The sequence below is a fragment of the Stigmatopora nigra genome, chromosome 10, assembly GCF_051989575.1.
Source record: "Stigmatopora nigra isolate UIUO_SnigA chromosome 10, RoL_Snig_1.1, whole genome shotgun sequence".
Classification (NCBI taxonomy): Eukaryota; Metazoa; Chordata; class Actinopteri; order Syngnathiformes; family Syngnathidae; genus Stigmatopora; species Stigmatopora nigra.
The window spans coordinates 11,145,133-11,163,870 of NC_135517.1; the positions used below are offsets into that span (position 1 = coordinate 11,145,133).

The 18,738-nt window shown below is 41.5% G+C and overlaps 2 protein-coding genes across 2 annotated transcripts; one reads left to right on the forward strand and one right to left on the reverse strand.

Moving 5' to 3' along the window:
- Positions 1 to 522: 522 nt before the first annotated feature.
- On the reverse strand, positions 523 to 13,464 carry LOC144203112 (guanine nucleotide-binding protein G(s) subunit alpha-like). The gene is made up of 12 exons (XM_077726387.1): positions 12,161 to 13,464; positions 11,629 to 11,701; positions 10,397 to 10,451; positions 10,195 to 10,314; positions 7,732 to 7,829; positions 3,303 to 3,357; positions 3,113 to 3,186; positions 2,965 to 3,023; positions 2,777 to 2,897; positions 2,537 to 2,667; positions 1,904 to 1,971; positions 523 to 1,831 (listed from the first exon to the last, which is right to left on the reverse strand). Exons 1-12 carry the CDS (start codon positions 12,297 to 12,299, stop codon positions 1,685 to 1,687), a joined length of 1,140 nt encoding a protein of 379 aa, XP_077582513.1. The 5' UTR covers positions 12,300 to 13,464; the 3' UTR covers positions 523 to 1,684.
- A 1,319-nt stretch (positions 13,465 to 14,783) lies between these two features.
- tubb1 (tubulin, beta 1 class VI) lies at positions 14,784 to 17,789 on the forward strand. The gene is made up of 4 exons (XM_077726712.1): positions 14,784 to 14,877; positions 15,688 to 15,796; positions 15,968 to 16,078; positions 16,311 to 17,789. The coding sequence occupies exons 1-4, from the start codon at positions 14,821 to 14,823 to the stop codon at positions 17,465 to 17,467; spliced, it is 1,434 nt and encodes a 477-aa protein (XP_077582838.1). The 5' UTR covers positions 14,784 to 14,820; the 3' UTR covers positions 17,468 to 17,789.
- The last annotated feature ends 949 nt before the right edge of the window (positions 17,790 to 18,738 follow it).

The window sequence follows — 18,738 nt, forward strand, 5'->3', positions numbered from 1 at the left end:
ACGACGAGCCTCAGTCAAGCCAACTAGTGCAGAAATATATATTCAAAATGACGTTAGGTGACTCTTTTATGGTGCATTTCAACCGGTGATGACGGATATTGCTTTGTTTTATGAGGCTGAGTCGTTGTAAAAAGTGGTTTCCATGAGAATAACAGGGGTAAATTTAATTGTAAAAATTAGATTGAACAAATTATAAATTGCTGTCAAGCCTTTTTCTCCATAGTTTGTCTATTTACTATGTTGTTACTACTTGAGCATTACAGTAGCTGTATCCTTTGAATATGCAAAAAGTTAAATAATCATTAATGTTTTTTTCTTCCATATGTTACTGTAGTGTAGATCAATGCTGTTTGACTAAATAAAGGTCAGTTGTGGATTAAATACCCCATAATTACATAGAATCAGTGTTTTGCGTCAATGCAACATTTTTGTTGTTGTTGACTATTGCACATCATGGATAGAATGTGGAGCAAAATGTTAGCAGTAAATGTAGGCATCACCATTAAAATAATCAAACACGAGTCAGATTGTTATTGTTTAAGCAAAAAAAATTTGGTTTATGTAGAAACAAGGAAAAAGTTTGCAGTTGTATAGTTCCCTCCCCTGCAAAAGTGTTAAAGCTTAAAAAACAAAACAAATCCAAACCCTGCACCCACATCATTTGCAAAGAAAAAAATGAAACCCAGTGATCACTCACAAAAGGGGACATGTGTACACAAATGTGCACACACACAGATACATTTATATTTATATATATATATATAAAATATAAAATCTGACATTTTATATATTAACTCATGTTAAGGTTCAATATTTGTCACTACACAGCATTAGGTTGGCGTGTCTGCTCATCTTTTTGGGGCCTTGCTTTTTGTCTTCAAATCTCATATAAACCAAAAGTCATAGCAAAAATGAACAAAGGAATATAAAGGGAGAAGAAACCAAAATAGAAACAAAGCGACAGACAAAAAAAGGCCTCCGCCGCGGCCGTCCAGCTGTACAGCGCAGTGAAAACATAACTTACATATTAGCTCTTTTTTTTGTTTTTTGTTGTTGTTGTTTTTTTACACACGTACAGTCGTGATCAAGGCACAGGGATCTTCTACAAGTCGTTTTTCTTAATCCTCGTCGTCGTCTTCTTCAATAGAGTTGTACAAAATAATACATTTTACAGTCTGTACAAGAATAATAGTCCAGCAGTAACATAAAGACACATGAAGCCATTGGTGGGCGGTGGGTGGGGAATGTGTGGATCAAGGTAGGAGGTGTGGATATAGAATTTTTCTATTCATATATATGTATATATACATATTTATATACACACATATATAAATATCTATATATACTGAACTTTATATATTTGCTTGGGTTTTTCCTTTCTCTCGCTCTGCTTTGCTTCCATCCATGAAAATGTGAAGTCCCATTTGTCCACTATAAGCATCCAAAAATCCCACTCAAAAACCAAAATCATCTGTTTTTCCTCATCTCTTCTTGCTCTTGATTGGTGGACAGCACATGGAGGATAAACAAACCCAGAACTCACTTTGGGATGGGCCTTCAAGAGACAAAACTAGTGTTTGTTAACAAGTCTTTCTTGCATCCAGGTTCTGCTGAATTTGGGGGAAATGGTTCTAGTAAGGGTGAAGGGGAGTGAAAAAAAGAGCGAGTGGGGAGGAGGAGCCTATCACAAGAGCTCGTACTGCCGCAGGTGCATCCGCTGGATGATGTCGCGACAGTCGCTGAAGACGCGGCGGATGTTTTCCGTGTCCACGGCGCAGGTGAAGTGGGGATAACAGTAATGGCGGCCGTCCCCACTGGCTGTGCTGATCCTCTGTCGCGAGAGAAAGTGAAATTTAACCCTGTAATTTTGCTAATCCATTCACAATCTGGAGTGTGTACATACCAGAAACTCGTCCCGTATGAAGTACTTTGCCCTGGTGACGCGCGGATCTTCGCCCGGCTCCGGTATTGCTGTTGGACGACAAATCCCCAATGTTTTTTTTGGTGGCAAAACACTGCTGACACCATTCTTACTTAACAGTTAGTTTACTTTGAGAAACATTCCAGATCAAACAACTGTTACTGAGCGACACGTTCCAGGTTGTTGACTTGGATAACAAGCTCATGTTGAATCTTTGAATGCTATCCAGATATGCCATTTGTAATTGCACAACCACTACAGTGGAGGGCAGTGCTGGTTTAATATTTAGTGTGAGCGCTCTAAGTAGGGTTTTTATGTCGTGAACACAGCACAAAGTGGGAGAGAGCTAGTTTAAAAGTTCACTGTAAATCAGGGTTGGCCAAATCCGGTCCTCAAGAGCCCCTATCCAGTCTATTTTCCATATCTCCCTCCTCTACCACACCTGAATGAATTAAATGATCAACTCATCAACCAGCTGTCCAGAAGCTTCATATTAATCACGATTATTTGATTCAGGTGTATTGGTGGAGGGAGACATGGAAAACATACCGTTTTTTCTTTTGTGGAGACAAGACTATTGTCTTTCTGCATCATTCTGCATCTTTGCCCACTTACCATCGTCGGGCGTCGTATATCGTGCAAACTCAGGAAAATACTCCTCGATTTTCGACTTCCCCGCCAAGACCTTCTCGGCCAGGAGGTCCTGTTTGTTCAGGAAGAGGATGACGGAGATGGTCCGTAGCCACCTGCCGAGAAGGGGGGAAATGACAAAGGAGTTGAATTTTCCACGCCGCTGATCAAAGGTCGTTCACCCAGTACGGCTTGAGTCAAATCACGCGACGCATCCAGCCAGACCTGTTGTTCCAAATGTTCTTGAAAAGATTGAGGGCTTCCTGCAGTCGGTTGGTCTGATTGTCCTCTCTGATCACCATGTTGTAGCTGCTACTCGCCACCACAAAAATGATAGCCGTCACGTCTGCAAATAAAAAGAAAAAGTCAAACAGTAAATGGTAATGCGGGTGCAGGGGATGCGACAATCTTACCGTTAAAACACTGGATCCATTTTCGACGCTCGTCCCTCTGACCTCCCACGTCGAACATACTGAAGGGAAAAAAAATTGGGCTTTACTCCCAACAAACAAACTCATGATGCTACTCGTTCTCGGATTACTTCTTTGAGGAAGGACTCACTGAAAATTGACTTTGTCTATTTGAAATCTTGTCTCGAAGATGCCGGATGTCAAAACTCTGCATCTCAGCAGGTCCTGAAACAAAGCAGCACATTATACACCATTTAAAACATGAATCGATTTTCGAACCTAAAAAATGACTGAAATCATTAATTTATTATTAAACTTGGGAACGTTTGAGGTAGACTCACCTGGTCGGTTGGCGTGTAATCATGTTGTCGGACCACGTCTACCCGATCTAGGAAGCTACGGAGAAACAGAACATGTTTAAAAAGGTGGAAATGAACGCCAGGGGGCGTGTGTTTTGATTTGTGGTGTGATCAGATGCAACTGCTCTGAGTCATATAGTTTCGTAGACCAAAGTGGAGACTGCGACTCAATGGAGCGTCTGTAGTTAGTGTGTGTGCGTTTGTGTGTGTGTGTGTGCGCATGCATGTGTGCGTGGGTGGGTGTGTGAGGTAAGGCACGCCCACCATGAGTTTAGAATGGTTCCTACCCAGGAAGGAGCTACTAAGGGTTGCAAAAAACGCCAATACTGCCATAATCATCAGTATTACACACTATCATCTCGTATACTACTTTTCCAACTTCTTAGTGTTTTCTAGATGCCACGTGGTAAAGTATTCCACCTTACAGGTTAGCACACAATTTCAGAAGCAGAAATGTGGAGTCGCTCGAATTTCGGATGTTGCACAGATAAAATGGGTCACAGTCGTCATTTTTTTTTTGAAGCTAAGGTTTTGCCGTTGTGAAAATGAGAACAATCTGGGCTTTGTAAAATCGTGACCGTTTTTCTATGGGGGTTCAATTCCAAAATATTTGGTGTCGGTTTTGCAACCAGCATGTTTGTGTGAGGCCACAAACCTCCCCAAATTTGGCACAGAAACTGCTACATGGTGTTTTTTTCATATACTAGATTTACCGTATTTTTTTGAGTATTATTAATTTAACATAATTTGCTTCTTGGGCTCAGATATTTATAAATTATATATGTACATGTACATACACATGTACACACACACACACACACACACATATTCCTTGGTTGAGTGAGTAGCTTTGACAAAATGCGATTTCTGAACACTTAGGTATGTTTATTTTATGACGATGAAACTATATTAGTAGTATTTCAAGGAAATTTTAAAGAAGAAAATGTTGACCTCGTCAATTAGGGTTCGGGTTAGGGGTTCATTTTTGTACCCCAAGTCAGGTTGACAGGGATAGACAAAAACATCATCGTTCAATGCCAGCCAGCTGCTGGAAAGGAAATAGCGTAACAAGTCTCAATACTATCCCGATGCCCGCCCGCCATTTTTCCCCTCACGAAAAAGGGTCGTGACCGCCGTTTTCGGGGGCAGGTATGCAACCCCCGCTGAGGTAAGCGGGAATGTTGCGGGTAGGAGTGAAATGTGACATGAGGGTTGCAGGTAGAACGCGAGGAGAGTCGCTGTTGACCCCCACACACCCGTTACGCCAAATAACGACCACCAAAATGACGAACTTTAAAAAAAAAAAAAAAAAAAAAAGTAGCGTGATAAAAACCAGCGTAAAAAAAAACAGCCTGCATTTTCCTTTCTAGCGGCAGCCCCCGCGCTCTGGATAAACACGTCTCTCTATATTCTGCTTTTTTTAAGAGCTTTATTCTATTAATAGCGATATTAAAATAGTTTCTGCTGCAGTAACAGTCTAAAGAAACCTCTGTATTTACATAACAGGATAAAGTCACTTTTATTTATAGGCTACAGTGAGTGGCGGTGTTTGGCTTTTATCGTTTTTGGACGGCTCGAAAGGGGAATACAAAACTTTACAAATACAAAGACCTCCTGCCACAAATAGGAAATCCAACATTTTAGAAACGTTCATTTGCCCCCCTCCAATCAAAATTGCTTAAAAATTCATATTTTAAAATACTTAAAACCAATACGTCTTCATGAATCATTTCCACACAAACATACACCCCAAAAACGTAGGTGTGTGTGTGTGTAAAAAAAAGAAAAGAAAGAGAAAGAGCAGGGAAGAAAATAGAGAGGAGGCAGTGTCTGACATTACAGCGCAGCTCCAAAAATAGCTCCCCGGCACCCTGGCCTCCAGCTCGGTTGTCATGGCGACAGAACCACACACGCTATAAATAGACAATCGGCTCCAAATCTTGTGAGACTGGAGTGAGGCCAGCGAGAGGGAGAGCGGGACCAGAACGGGAACGCCGGCGGAAAAGTGCAAAGAGGGAAGCGGTGAAGGCGCCTCATGCCAAAGCGGCACATATACAGGAAGCCAGATAAGATAAAAGAACGGAATCATTGCTTTGACCTGCGCTTGGCACATCTTACGTCATTCAAATGTTGACAAATGGCATCCCAAATAATAATTATGGAAGCCTTGCGTCACTCAAAAAAGTCTGTCACTATTATTGTGTGCGCCTTGACTTCGTGGGGGCGATGTCGTGCATATGCCCACATTACAAGGAGAAGATGTATTTTCGCCTTTTTAGGGAAACTACCCTTTACATTTGTATGTCAATTTGGAAAAAGACGTAATTAGCCAATTGGTTGCCATTATTCAATGCTAGTGAACGAGTATAAATGCGTCCAATTTATTTGGCAATGAACACAAAGTTAGCTAATGAGTTAACGTTATGCACAAAGTATATGACCATATAAGGCACAAGGAAAACTTTCTCCTGTATATGTTCAATATTTTCTTTTAACTTTTCAAGCTGGAGCAACTTCAACCGAGTGAACTCCAAATTTCATAACAGCACACTATTATAAATAACACAGATAGCAAATAGCATAAACATTTATATTTGAAGGCTTTGTTTAAAACATACAATAGGATAACAGCTATAATAATAATTTCTTTGTTTCCTATTATTAAGTCATGTATTTATGTAATACCAAGTGATAAAAGTCCTATCCATTTGGGGTTCATCATTTAGTGCCATTGACAACAGTAAACGGCCAATCCATTTAAAGAGTGCAAAGGAATTGGACGTTAAGAAATTGAACATTTTGGAAAATAGTCAACTAATCCACTCACTGTTTACAAAAATCAAATCCAAAAATCCTATCCTTTCAGTTAACTGCAAATATAAACATCTAATTGTATTGAGGACAACCTAAATCTGAACATGTCATTTTTACCTGTCAACTAGCGCAAAATAAACTTTTTTGGAACAGAACTACAAGATCAGGAAAGTGTGACGACATCATCGCCACACACCAAAACGCCTCAAAGTCAATGCAAGTGTGGAAAAAGTTGGGGGTGCCATGTTGATCAAGGGTGGACGTGTTCACCTAACGCCAACAAGCTCCCATCAATAACGGCGAGGTTGTCCCTCTCCCTACACACTCGCTCCCTCATTCTCCTCCCGAAGCCCGCCCGGGCTCAAAATAGCTCGTTCTCTCTGCTTCTCCGTTTACATAAGTACACAGAAGGAGGAGCGCGGAGGGGTGCGCCGAGGGGAGCGCCGAGGGGAGTGCGCTTCCGCTCTGGCCACCCGGCCCAACATCGGATCCATCAAGGATAGGTCTCCATACAGACACCATTTTTTTTACATTGCTTCCAGGCGTGTCCAATCCGTTAGAACTGGGAGGAAGGGCAGCAAAAAAAAACATTCACTCCCACTTGAAACAGATTGGTCACCCTTTTCTCCGCCATTTTTTTTGGCTGGTTTCTGACAAACGTCAAACCAGGAGGCGCAAAACACACAAAAGCAACGGAAATGAATGGCGACCTTGCGCGTGGACAATGTGAGCCTCCTCCCCTCCCTCAATGCGCTTCATGTGACCGGCGCATGCTCTCATGGGCAGCGCACAGCGGAAACATTTCATTAGGAAACGGTCAAAGGGGCGCAAAAATAGACACAACAGCGACTGTAATATTGCGTAACCCGCTGGAGTAATACATTTTCACGTTGTGGTGTGGTCAAGTAAAAAGCCAGGTGAGCTAATTTGAGAAAAAGGCCAATGTAGTTAAGAGATTTGTTTTGAATACATTCAACACATTTCAAGACATTTCTTGGCATGTGCAAAGAGGGAAACAAATAGTACTCTTTCGTGATGACCATATTTGTTTTCAACTGATTTTCACCATTTCAGTTTTCCCGATTTTTCATGACCTACTTTTGAGTTTGACATGAATTGCTCATCCACAACTAGATGAGAACTTGTCGGCAGTTATCATTCAGTTGCAATGTAACACTCGGGAAATGCATCACTGCTATGCTTCTTTATAGATTGATTGCCTTGTTGTCTACGAGATCTGGGTGATAACTCCATTAAATTAAGTTTTTTCAATGTAGATGCTTTATGATAATATATTATTTTAGAGGGGCGGCTGAATGGTTAGCACATCGGCCTCACGGTGGGTGTCCTGGGTTCAAATCCAGGTTGGTCCACCTGTGTGGAGTTTGCATGTTCTCCCCAGGCCCAGTGTGGGTTTTCTCCGGGTACTCCAGTTTCCTCCCACATTCCAAAGACATGCATGCTAGGCTGATTGGACACTTTAAATTTCCCTGAAGTATGATTGTGAGCGTGAATGGTCGTTTGTCTCCTCGTGCCCTGCGATTGGGTGACCACAAATTCAGGGTGTCCCCAGCCCCATAGGTGGAATTGAACTTACTACTGCGCGCAGTCGATGAGCTGATATTCATTGGACCGTTCCCAGCAGGCTCTCACGCCATCGTCCTGCCAGAGGAGTTTGGAGTGGTCATAAAACTCCTGGAAGAAAGGAAAAAGGGGACATGAAGAGGGTCCTGAGTCAATGTATGGTTGACATTGTGAGGCCACGTTCTTAAGACTAATTAAAAAGAATCTGCGAGATGTCATATTAGCTTGAACGAGGAAGGGGGGGGGGGGGGGGTCATTCGGGAGCTCTGGGAGAAAAGGCCCGGCCGGAAACTGAACAGTTCATCGGGTTTGTGAAGAAACCAAGAGCTTTGTGCTGACACAAAGCTCAGCTGTCACTGCATGAGGGCCTATCTTAGCTGAGATCTTTAGATGTTCGCATACAAAGAACGGGGGAGCACAATTAAGCCTTTTTGAGATCCAGCACGAGTTTGCGCCCCCAAAAAGAGTGGCCACTGGCACTTTTTGGGGGGTGTTGTCTACTAAGTGCTTTAAACAATATAGCAGTACTAAAAAAGGTACTGTAATAACAAAAACATTTTTACGAGCCGTTTGGCAGGAATGTAACATTGCCTAAATGAGTTTCTGGCGACTTCACAAACTGCCTCCCATTTCTTTCAGGAGTAATTCTATGGTTAACCGCTAGGTGGGGACACAATTTTTTGAAGCTGTACATTTTACAAAAGAACAGGATGTATTGCAGCGCACCTAAATTTAGCTGGAAAATTATTGAACGTCAGAATTCTCTTCAAATGACTTCAAATAACTCAAGCAAGGGTACGTTTTTTTTTTATGCACACAAGACTTGCAATACTATTTCACCAGTAGATGTCGGCAAAATGACATTTACTATTTGTTGGTTATTTTCTGTTTTGCAGTGAGAAATCAACCATCACTGGATGAATTAATTCCTTATGATATTGACGCTAATAATGTGCTTTGGTGTGTGTGGTTGGTTTTTACAATTACAAAGTCAAATGTGTAGCCTGAAATGGTTTTAAAAATCTTGATAAAGAGTTATCTAGTAGATTCTGACCCCTAGTATCGTCAAACAAAAAGTAGGCACAACACAGGCCCTTCGAGTGGTATTTCTGGTCAAACCATTTTTTTCTTTCTTTTTTTAATAACTATGTTTTGCTATGATTACTGTGTCAATTTTAATCTCGACCATATTGAATTGAATTAAATTTGGAGCCAAGTGGTTATTCAAAGTGTCCAATCCGTCATCATCTCCGGGCCCAAAAAGTTTGAGAAGAAAGCAACCACTGTTGTTGTTTTTATTTTTGTACATTTTTTGTACGTTTTAAAAGCAGAGTCAACCAGTCTGACTGGTTTCCAGTAGGCCCTGTGGCCATATGAGAGGGAGCAGGGTAAAGTAGTTGAGCGAGAAACAGAGCAAATCCGGGTCAATCAGATGGATGATTTCCGACGAGATTGTTCCACAATGAATACTTTAAGCTAAATTTAAAATACTTCTTTAAAAACCTCATTCACTGCCACCAAGAATAGCCCAAAAACAAAACTGGCATTCTTGACTCCAATGGTATCACAAATAAAAACGCTTCCTAACGTTACTTAAAGTCATGTAGCGTGAATATTAAGTTAATATGTATCTTTAGGTAAGCCCCCTCTGTCAAACCTGACTGCAATTTTAACAAATAACATAACAAACAATCAAAGCAGGATTATTATATTGATTAAAAAACCCTTTTACAGAGAAAAACTGCTCTCGCATTGCAAGGCATGGACTTCCAATATTCTGCATTCAGTTAAGAAGAACAGGTTAGGAAAAAAATGCAAAATATGTCATGGTCAGAGACTATAGATGAAACGCAAGTCTCAAATCACCAGTGCCCCTTTTGAGCCTTAAATGTACACTAATTGTCCATTTTTTCCCCACAAGAGTAATTGAAAACCGTATTTTAAGTAACAAATCATAAACAAGTCCTTACTCTATCTTGCTTAGAGACAGACACTCCGTGGGTCCCTTTTGAGAGTCTTTAAAAACAATTGGCCTTACAAAGGGCTCTCAAGTGAAAAGCTCATTCATCGACAGTCTCCCCTGGCGTTTGCAAATTAGAGCATGGGGGAGCAATACCTGACTCACCTGCAGCACACCTGGCTTACGCAGTCAGTAGACGTAATTTAAAAATAAAATGCAATACAAATGATAAAATAGGGGAAAAAAAACATGCATGACTACCTAACTTGAAAATGGACAATTTTGGAAGGAGGATAGCAATTTTAGTTTTAATCAGAGTACCAATCTAACTCAAGAGATTTTATTATGTCATTTTCATTTTTAAACTTTTTTTTTGGAAGGAAAAATAAAGATTTTGAGTCCAAAAAACCCAATCCCAACTAAATGCATTAAAGTGTTAAGTGTTAATCCCAGAGCAAAATAACATGATTAATATAGAAGTCGCCCATACATCGCCCTTGCCTTAGTTGCACTTACCGATGGAAACTCGAAATCCTTCTGGTTCATTTGGTGGAGGACATAGTCGATGCGCGGCTGGTTAGCAGAGCAGGCTAGCTGGCACGGTGGCGTAAGCGTACTCATGGCGGACACTATGGTCTGAATGGGGAAAAGCTGAGGTCAATTTCAGACACAAGGAGCTCACAAACATAGTTAACATTTATGTAGTATTGGTCTTTACCTCTATAGCCTCTTTGATGTTGTTTTTAATATCGTGGATTTTCTGCTTTTTCTCCCTGTGAAAAAAACGCAAAGGGAATCGACAATTGAGAACACTTCAATACAATTCATGTCTTTGCATGTTGCTTTTGAGGCAAGTGGTTAGTGCGTTGACAATAGTATGGCTTCAGCTATTGCTTTGTTAAGGATTACTCCAAGTATAATATTAACGCTGTTAGAAAAACAGGAGTTGGAGTTTTTTCGGCAATGACTAGTTATTATGATAAGATTCACTATCGTTGATTGAAATTTCTTTTACATTCAAGGAAACAACTGAGGTCTTAGCAAAGCTGCTTTTACACTTATTAGCATGAATGAATCCAAATTGAATGTAAAATCATCATTCATTCATTTTTCATTACAAGCATCAGCTTGAAAATTTACAAAAAAAAGAAATTTTGTATGATTTCATATATTAGCTGTTGATGAATCTTAACTCATTGTCTGCTTTTGATGACGATAGAAATCCTAGCCAATTGGACTTGGACTCTGTTGCCGTCAATGGCACCGAAACCCGCCGACTTTCATTAAAATACTTTTGATAAAAGACCAAATTGTCTCATCTTTGATGATATAATCCTTTTTGCATAACATTGCCTCATCCGAACTATTTTTTTATGCTCGTCTTTATGTCAGTGGAGTTAACTTGAATGTTTTGGACTCCAATTTGTCATGATCGGAGAAGAAAGCGCTATTTGTTTGCATTTTCCCGCAAACATGGCTGCGGGTCTAACCTCGGCTCATCCTCATCTTGTGAGTTTCCTAAAACCTCGAATCACGTCAATCCACCGGAAACAAAAGTCACATTTTTGTTCTAATTTTAACTGTCGATTTCCTTGAAAGGACTAAGTAAGGCCTGTCATGCGCTCGTCTCGACACCACTACCTGCTGTTGCTGCCGTGATGCCTTTCATTAAAGTGGGACTTATGCAAAAAAAAAAAAAAAAGTTTCAATGCACAATCACCCAATCATGTAACGTCCATTCATTCTTTTGGTCTGAACTGAAATGAGTGTATCACTGGTAGTAATCCCATCCATTTGAACTGGAAGGGCTCCCACTTCAAATGGATTAGACGTTTCATCCCGATAGCTCTCCAAAAGCTAACAAGGAATCATTAATTCATTTTCATATACAAGCCTCGACCAGGTGTCCAGGAATAACGGGAAAATAAAAGAATTGTGAATTGAACTTACTCCGCATTGAAGCCATTGACGTGCAATATTCGCATCTGCTTGACTATCGTGCTCTTTCCGGATTCGCCAGCCCCTGGAAACAAGAAGAGGAATGAGAAATTCACCAATGTAGGAACATGAAATTAAACTGGAGGTGCATCCATCTTCTAAAATCTTGAATTACATGCCATCTGACATAAGTAAATAATCATCAGCAAATAAACAATATCTCCTCTCCAGGCTCTTCAGCAGAGAATCATGGTTTTATTTTGAAAAAAAACCTGCCAGGATCAATTTCAGATTAGGAAAACGGCTAACGGCTAATCTCAAAAGTATCCCTAATTTGCCTCAATCCAAGCAGATTAGCGCGGCGCCGCAATACGTGGACGAGAGACTTTTCATCTGAGGGGGATATGACCCGAAATCAAATTGGAGTTTGGTGAGCAGCGGTCCTGGAAGTTGTTCATCGTCAGATCATTTCATTGCCACTGCTTTTGCACAAACACCTACACAAAAGAACACACACACACACACATCTAATGACAATACTCACCTAGTAGTAAGAGCCGGTGAGTGGCGCGATATATCTGTTTGTCTTTCTGAAGCTGCTTCTCAATCTTCTTGTTGGCTTCCCTCTGGGCCTTCTCCTCGTTGCGTTGGTCTTCCGTCTTGCTGTTGCCGAGACAGCCCATCTTTACCCTCCCCGATACCCGACCAAAACCACGACCAAAAAAAAAACACCCCAGTAGGGTCACCGGGGGGAAAGGTAGGAGAAAAATGAAGGCTAAATTCCGAGACGGGCCCAAGAGTGGATGACCCGGATCAGAATGGGAGGCATCTATGAGGATGGATGGGAAGGGTGGATGTTTGCTTGGATAAGTGGATGATAGATGGATGGATGTGGCTATTTACTGGAAACAAGAGTCAGGACAACAGCGCCGTGTTTCCACTGTAAATCCGCAATGAAGTCATCAACGCTGCTACGAGGGGATGTGAAATGGACATGGATGAAGACACACAGCAGCACTTCCCTCTCGATTTTCCTTCAATTTTCCTCGCAAACCATCTCGTCTCGATCCTTATCTCGGAGAGGCTGGACGAATTCAAAGGATAAATATTTCCTCTTTAGGCTTCACCGGAGCGTCTCACCGTCGATGAAAAAGCCGTATTTTTTATCTTGTTTTATTTTGTGGAGGGGGGTGAGATTTCTTTAGATCCTCTCGGCGTCAACAAGCAAGGAGACCCCCCTCCCACCCCCTGAAAAAGGCCCCTTTCTCCGCCGTCCTTTCCCTCGCTCTCCTCTCTCCACCGTCACGTTAATTCGCGTTTCTCCTCACATCGGCGGTGTTTTTTCTTCTTCTTCGCCCCCCTCTCTGCTCTCCTCTTCCTCTCCTCTCAATTCTTTGGCCAGCTGCGTGTCCTTGAATGCAGCTCGACGTCCAGGTGTTTTGTGGATGGCAATCCCCCGCTTGTCAAGCTAGCTCGGCGGCGGCGGCGGCTCGTAGTCCCCCGTTGCTGGACGGTGGTTACATGTGCACCAGACATGGAACCTACCGCCGTGTTTTCAAGCCCACATCCGAGCGTAGACTGCGTTTTTTTAAGGAAAGGTGGTTGTCGTTGTTTGTCACAGCCGAAGGTGGACCGCTCGTTTGGCCGTCGCCGGTGTCCGCTGGCGTTTTTGTTCAGCTAATTGTTCCTCGGCGGCGGCGTCGCTAGGCGTTATTTGTGCCCCCCTTTTTTCTCGGAGAATTGCACTTTGAGATAGATAGCGTTGAAGAGGTGGGGTGGGGCAAAACGGCTCTCACGGAACCCTGGGAACGACGGACGACCGTCAAGTTTGTCCGGTTGAACAAGCACAGTTCCGGTTGAGCCTTGGACAATAAAAGCACTTGGTTTGAAAAAAATGCATTCACTCTTCCACTTTATGATTTTTTTTCGGTCATGTAGCTCAGGTATTAAAGCATGTGGATCAATTAAAGAACACATTAAATTTTGGTTATCCTTACCATCATTATTAGGATGCTCTTGTGATTAGCACATCCGCTTCAGAGTTATGAGGTCATGGGGTTCGAATCTGTGAACTTCTTGTGTAACATTTCATATTGAGAATAAAATTATGAATGTACCAGGTGAAACGTGTAATGTTACAATAATAAAGTCAAACATTGAAGTCTTCTCATTTTCTGAACCACTTTATCCTCACTAGGGTGGTGGGGGTGCCGGAGCCTATTTCTTCTGACTTTGGGCCAGAGGCGGGGGACACCCTTAGTGGCCAGCCAATCGCCGGGCACAAGAAGAAAAACAAGCATTCACGGTCACACTCCTACCTAGGGGCAATTAAGAGTGTCCAATCAGCCTACCATGCATGTCTTTGGAATGTGGGAGGAAACCGGAGTACCCAGGGAAAACCCACGCAGGTCCGGAGAGAACATGCCAACTCCACACAGGTGGACTGACCTGGATTTGAACCCAGGACCCCCACTGTGAGGCCGATACACTAACCACTCAGGTGCCGGGCTTCCCCGCATTAAAGTCATAATATGACAAAAAGTCGTTAAGAAAAGGGTTAGCTGGAATAGGCTCCAGCACCCCCTGCAAACTTCGTGAGTTTAACTGTTTCAGAAAATGAATGAATGACATTTCCAACAACATTTAAACACGTTTAAAGAATATTAAGCCGGTTAGGAGACTTTAGAAAAGTGCTTGAAAAGCAATAGTGTCACCTAGGGGAATTATGTATGTATTGCAGGAAATATTAGAGTTATTTAAAAACCTAAAAATAATTGATAGTTGAGCATTTTCTTCATTTTACGACAGCCTGATCCATTGGGAGGGAAAAGGGAAGGAGGTCGGGGCAAAAAGGTCACAAAGGTCATAAAGGTCAGCACAGACGACTCGAGCGACTGCCAATGTTCCAGTACATTCTAGTACGCCAGATTGGTGAAAAGGTGTCTTCTCTATGGGTTGGAAAGAAAACCTGCACCCACTGCAGTTTTTGTGGAAAAGTTTGCCCACTCCTGTTCTATATCATAAATGGACAAGGTACCCCAAGAATAGGAGCAGCGAGTGGGGGGTCGCCTCCAAAGCATCCCTCCCGGCCTTCTTGACATCAGTGATGACATCACTGGTGATTATAAATAACCAGTTTGAGCCCTCCGGCATATCAGAGAAACCCCACCCGCTAAGACAGCTGTAGTTGATGCCGGCCTCACCATGCGTGAAATTGTACATCTGCAAATTGGACAATGTGGCAACCAAATCGGCGCAAAGGTAATTCAACTCGAATATAGTTATACTTAATTATTATAATTGAACTATAATATAGTTTTGTAGAACACTTCAATCCAGTTATGTTGTTATTCGTTATTGTTACAATGGTATGTCCTATTAAAAATAAGTATAGTTCTGATGATGTAAAATGGAAATTGTTGCATTAAGTAAAATTTAGCTTGAATTAAAAAAATCGATGTTATTAAAAAAAACATATCTGATCATCTATTGCGGTGTTGTTATTTTATTATTTGTTTATTTTTATTATTTACAACTAAAGTGAGAAATATGGTGATTATGTCAACTGCATTTTTTGTTAAAAATGTATTAGAAAAAAATTGCATTTAAATTATTTTGTGTTTTTCTCATTTATTTGTAAAATAGGAGTAAATCATAAATACTTCAAACTAATAATAGTTTCAGTTTTGGACTCCCTTGATTGGTAGTTGTGGATATTCTAATAGTAATATTTTATGTGACATTTTCTGTGACTCAAAATGTGGTATCGCAATGCCAATAAGTGACGTGGGTGTTTTCTGTCGGGCATTTTGAGAGAAGATAAGGGCACGACACTGGTGAGGGCGGGTCATTCCGTTTTTATCATTTCCAACGCAAAACGAGAAAAAGGAAGAACAAGATAGTAAGCCACCCATAATATGACTTTTCAGTCATGCCATTTTTTTCCACATCCAAACATAACAAGTGCATGTTAACAATGTTACAAGTCTTTATACAGTACGAAAAAAATGATATGTTCATGCACATGGAATTATTACAAAAATCATCCATAGTGCCTTTTTTCTATTTCAGTTTTGGGAGGTAATCAGCGAGGAACATGGGATCGGAAACACGGGCATCTATGAGGGCGACAGTCCTGTCCAACTGGAGAGAGTTAATGTCTACTTTAATGAGGCTCACGGTAAGGCAATGGGCCCCTCCACACACCTGGTGCTGGGGGCTGCTGACAGAAATATTTTATCACTGAATAACTACTTTGTAAATGACACTTCTCCTGAATCTCGTCCCCATCACTGTTATGGATATTGGTAATGTGTTAAAGTCAATAGGTGAATGTCCCCTCTTTTTGCAGGTGGTAAATATGTGCCTCGCGCCCTGCTGGTTGACCTTGAGCCCGGAACTATGGATAGCATCAGGGGGAGTCGAATCGGAACTCTTTTTAGGCCAGACAACTTTGTTCATGGTGAGTTACTGGTGTGCCTTGTTTTACAAGTGACATGCCTTTTTTGGTTTTTCGACAAGCATTAGTTATTAATTTTAATGTGTTCTATTAAAATCAGATCTCATTTCAGTTGATTTTCTTAACTGCTTTACTCTCACTAGGATCACGGGGGTGCTGGAGCCTATCCCAGCTGACTTTGGGTTAAAAATTCCTGAATCACTAAGCAGCGCTGTCCTCCATTTTGTCAATTTAGGCAACTCCGGCGCTGGTAATAACTGGGCGAAGGGCCACTACACGGAGGGGGCGGAGCTAATCGAACAAGTGATGGATCGGGTGAGGAACGAGAGCGAGAGCTGCGACTGCCTGCAAGGATTCCAGCTGGTCCACTCCCTGGGGGGCGGTACGGGGTCCGGCATGGGCACCCTGATGATCAACAAAATCCGAGAGGAGTACCCCGACCGCATCATGACCAGCTTCAGCATCATGCCCTCCCCGAAGGTCTCCGACACGGTGGTGGAGCCCTACAACGCCACGCTATCGGTGCACCAGCTCCTGGAGAGCACCGATGAGACCTTCTGCATCGACAACGAAGCCCTGTACGACATTTGCTTCCGCACGCTGAAACTCACCACCCCCAGCTACGGGGACCTCAACCACTTGGTGTGCCTGACCATGAGCGGGGTGACCACCTCCCTGAGATTCCCCGGGCAGCTCAACGCCGACCTGAGGAAGCTGGCGGTCAACATGGTGCCTTTCCCCCGCCTCCACTTCTTCATGCCGGGTTTCGCTCCCTTGACGGCACGCGGCAGTCAACAGTACCGCGCCTTGACCGTACCCGAGCTCACCCAGCAGATGTTTGATGCCCGCAACATGATGACGGCCTGCGACCCCAGACGGGGGCGCTACCTCACCGTCGCCGGCATCTTCCGCGGCCAGATGTCCACCAAGCAGGTGGACGAGCAAATGCTAGCCATCCAGCAGAGGAACAGCAACCATTTTGTGGATTGGATCCCCCACAATGTCAAGGTGGCCGTTTGCGACATCCCACCCCGAGGTCTCAAAATGGCCTCCACGTTCATAGGCAACAACACGGCTATCCAGGAGATATTCCGCCGTGTCGGAGACCAGTTTGCTCTGATGTTCCGGCGCAAGGCCTTTCTCCATTGGTACACCGGCGAGGGCATGGACGAGCTGGAGTTCAGCGAAGCCGAGGGCAACCTCAACGACCTGGTGTCCGAGTACCAGCAGTACCAAGACGCCACCGCCGACCTAGATTCTGACCTGGAGGACGAAGACGAACCGGAGCCGGCCGCCATGTCCGTGGCCGCTAGGGTCCAGTCTCGAACGGAAGTTCAAATTGAATCTGTGAGAGAAACTGTGAGAGAAACTGTGGATGATGACACCACTTGAATGTTGAGCGTCTATGAGGAAATGGTGCTTTGGAATATTATTTATACAAGTGTACTTTCGCTGTATATTCATTCCTGTGGGGTTCTCAGCCTGTGGGTGCTTTAGCTTCCTCCCACATTACACAACCCGCATGTTGGGTTCATTGAAGACCCTAAATTGTCCATTGGTGTCTTGTGATTGACAGTCCACCAGTCCAGGGTGTACTTTACTCTCGCTCAAAATCTTGATAGAAAAGGCACTGATGGGTTTTTTGCTTCACCTTCCTTTCACCATTGCGTAGTTAGAGTATGGGTAACTGGAAAAAATACTTGACTTTGCATATATATATATATATATATATATATATATATATATATATATATATATATATATATATATATATATATATATATATATATATATATATATATATATATATATATATATATATATATATATATATATATATATATATATATATATATATATATATATATATATATATATATATATATATATATATATATATATATATATATATATATATATATATATATATATATATATATATATATATATATATATATATATATATATATATATATATATATATATATATATATATATATATATATATATATATATATATATATATATATATATATATATATATATATATATATATATATATATATATATATATATATATATGCTTCACTGTCTCTATTTAAATGAATAGATATGGTGTTTTTTTTTGATTGGTTTGTTCAGTTATAGTCAAAAGTTGGAGCGTTATGAGAATAAAAGCCATTTAAATTTCAGAGTAAAGTTAGAATGGGAAATGTATGAATTATAAATTGATTAAATGGAGGAATGTTAATGGGAATAAAGTTGGGTTATGAAACTACTGTAAGGTTATAGTGTAGGGTCATGTTATGAGAATACAGTCAGGAAGGTTTTGAGTTTATGTGTGCATTACATTTTGTTTTAATTCTGACTGTATCCTCACAATGGTATGCTTTATATCCTTTTTTTTATATCTCGTTTCAACTTTAATATTCATTTTTTTTTGTCTTTTCAGTGTGGCCCTAACATATATGATATATAATCCATTTATTTAAAAGCTATTTTTAATAATGCTAAATGAGTGATGGACCGCATTGATGCTGATAGTGTGCTTGGTTGTCACAGTGTTTCCTCCCAATTTGAGCGGTCTGGGACTTTGAGATTACATATTTTACCGCCTTGAATGTCTGTGCCATAAGATAAGTGCAGAAATAAAGCTATCTAAA

Excerpts from the sequence above, each read along its gene's own strand:
- LOC144203112 (XM_077726387.1), bottom strand. The coding sequence starts at position 12,299 with ATGGGCTGTCTCGGCAACAGCAAGACGGAAGACCAACGCAACGAGGAG. Across the intron at positions 10,452-11,628 it reads GTCAATGGCTTCAATGCGGA|GGAGAAAAAGCAGAAAATCC; the intron begins GTAAGTTCAATT and ends TTTTTTTCACAG. Across the intron at positions 1,832-1,903 it reads TCATACGGGACGAGTTTCTG|AGGATCAGCACAGCCAGTGG; the intron begins GTATGTACACAC and ends CTCTCGCGACAG.
- tubb1 (XM_077726712.1), top strand. The coding sequence starts at position 14,821 with ATGCGTGAAATTGTACATCTGCAAATTGGACAATGTGGCAACCAAATC. Across the intron at positions 15,797-15,967 it reads CTACTTTAATGAGGCTCACG|GTGGTAAATATGTGCCTCGC; the intron begins GTAAGGCAATGG and ends CTCTTTTTGCAG. Across the intron at positions 16,079-16,310 it reads GCCAGACAACTTTGTTCATG|GCAACTCCGGCGCTGGTAAT; the intron begins GTGAGTTACTGG and ends TTGTCAATTTAG.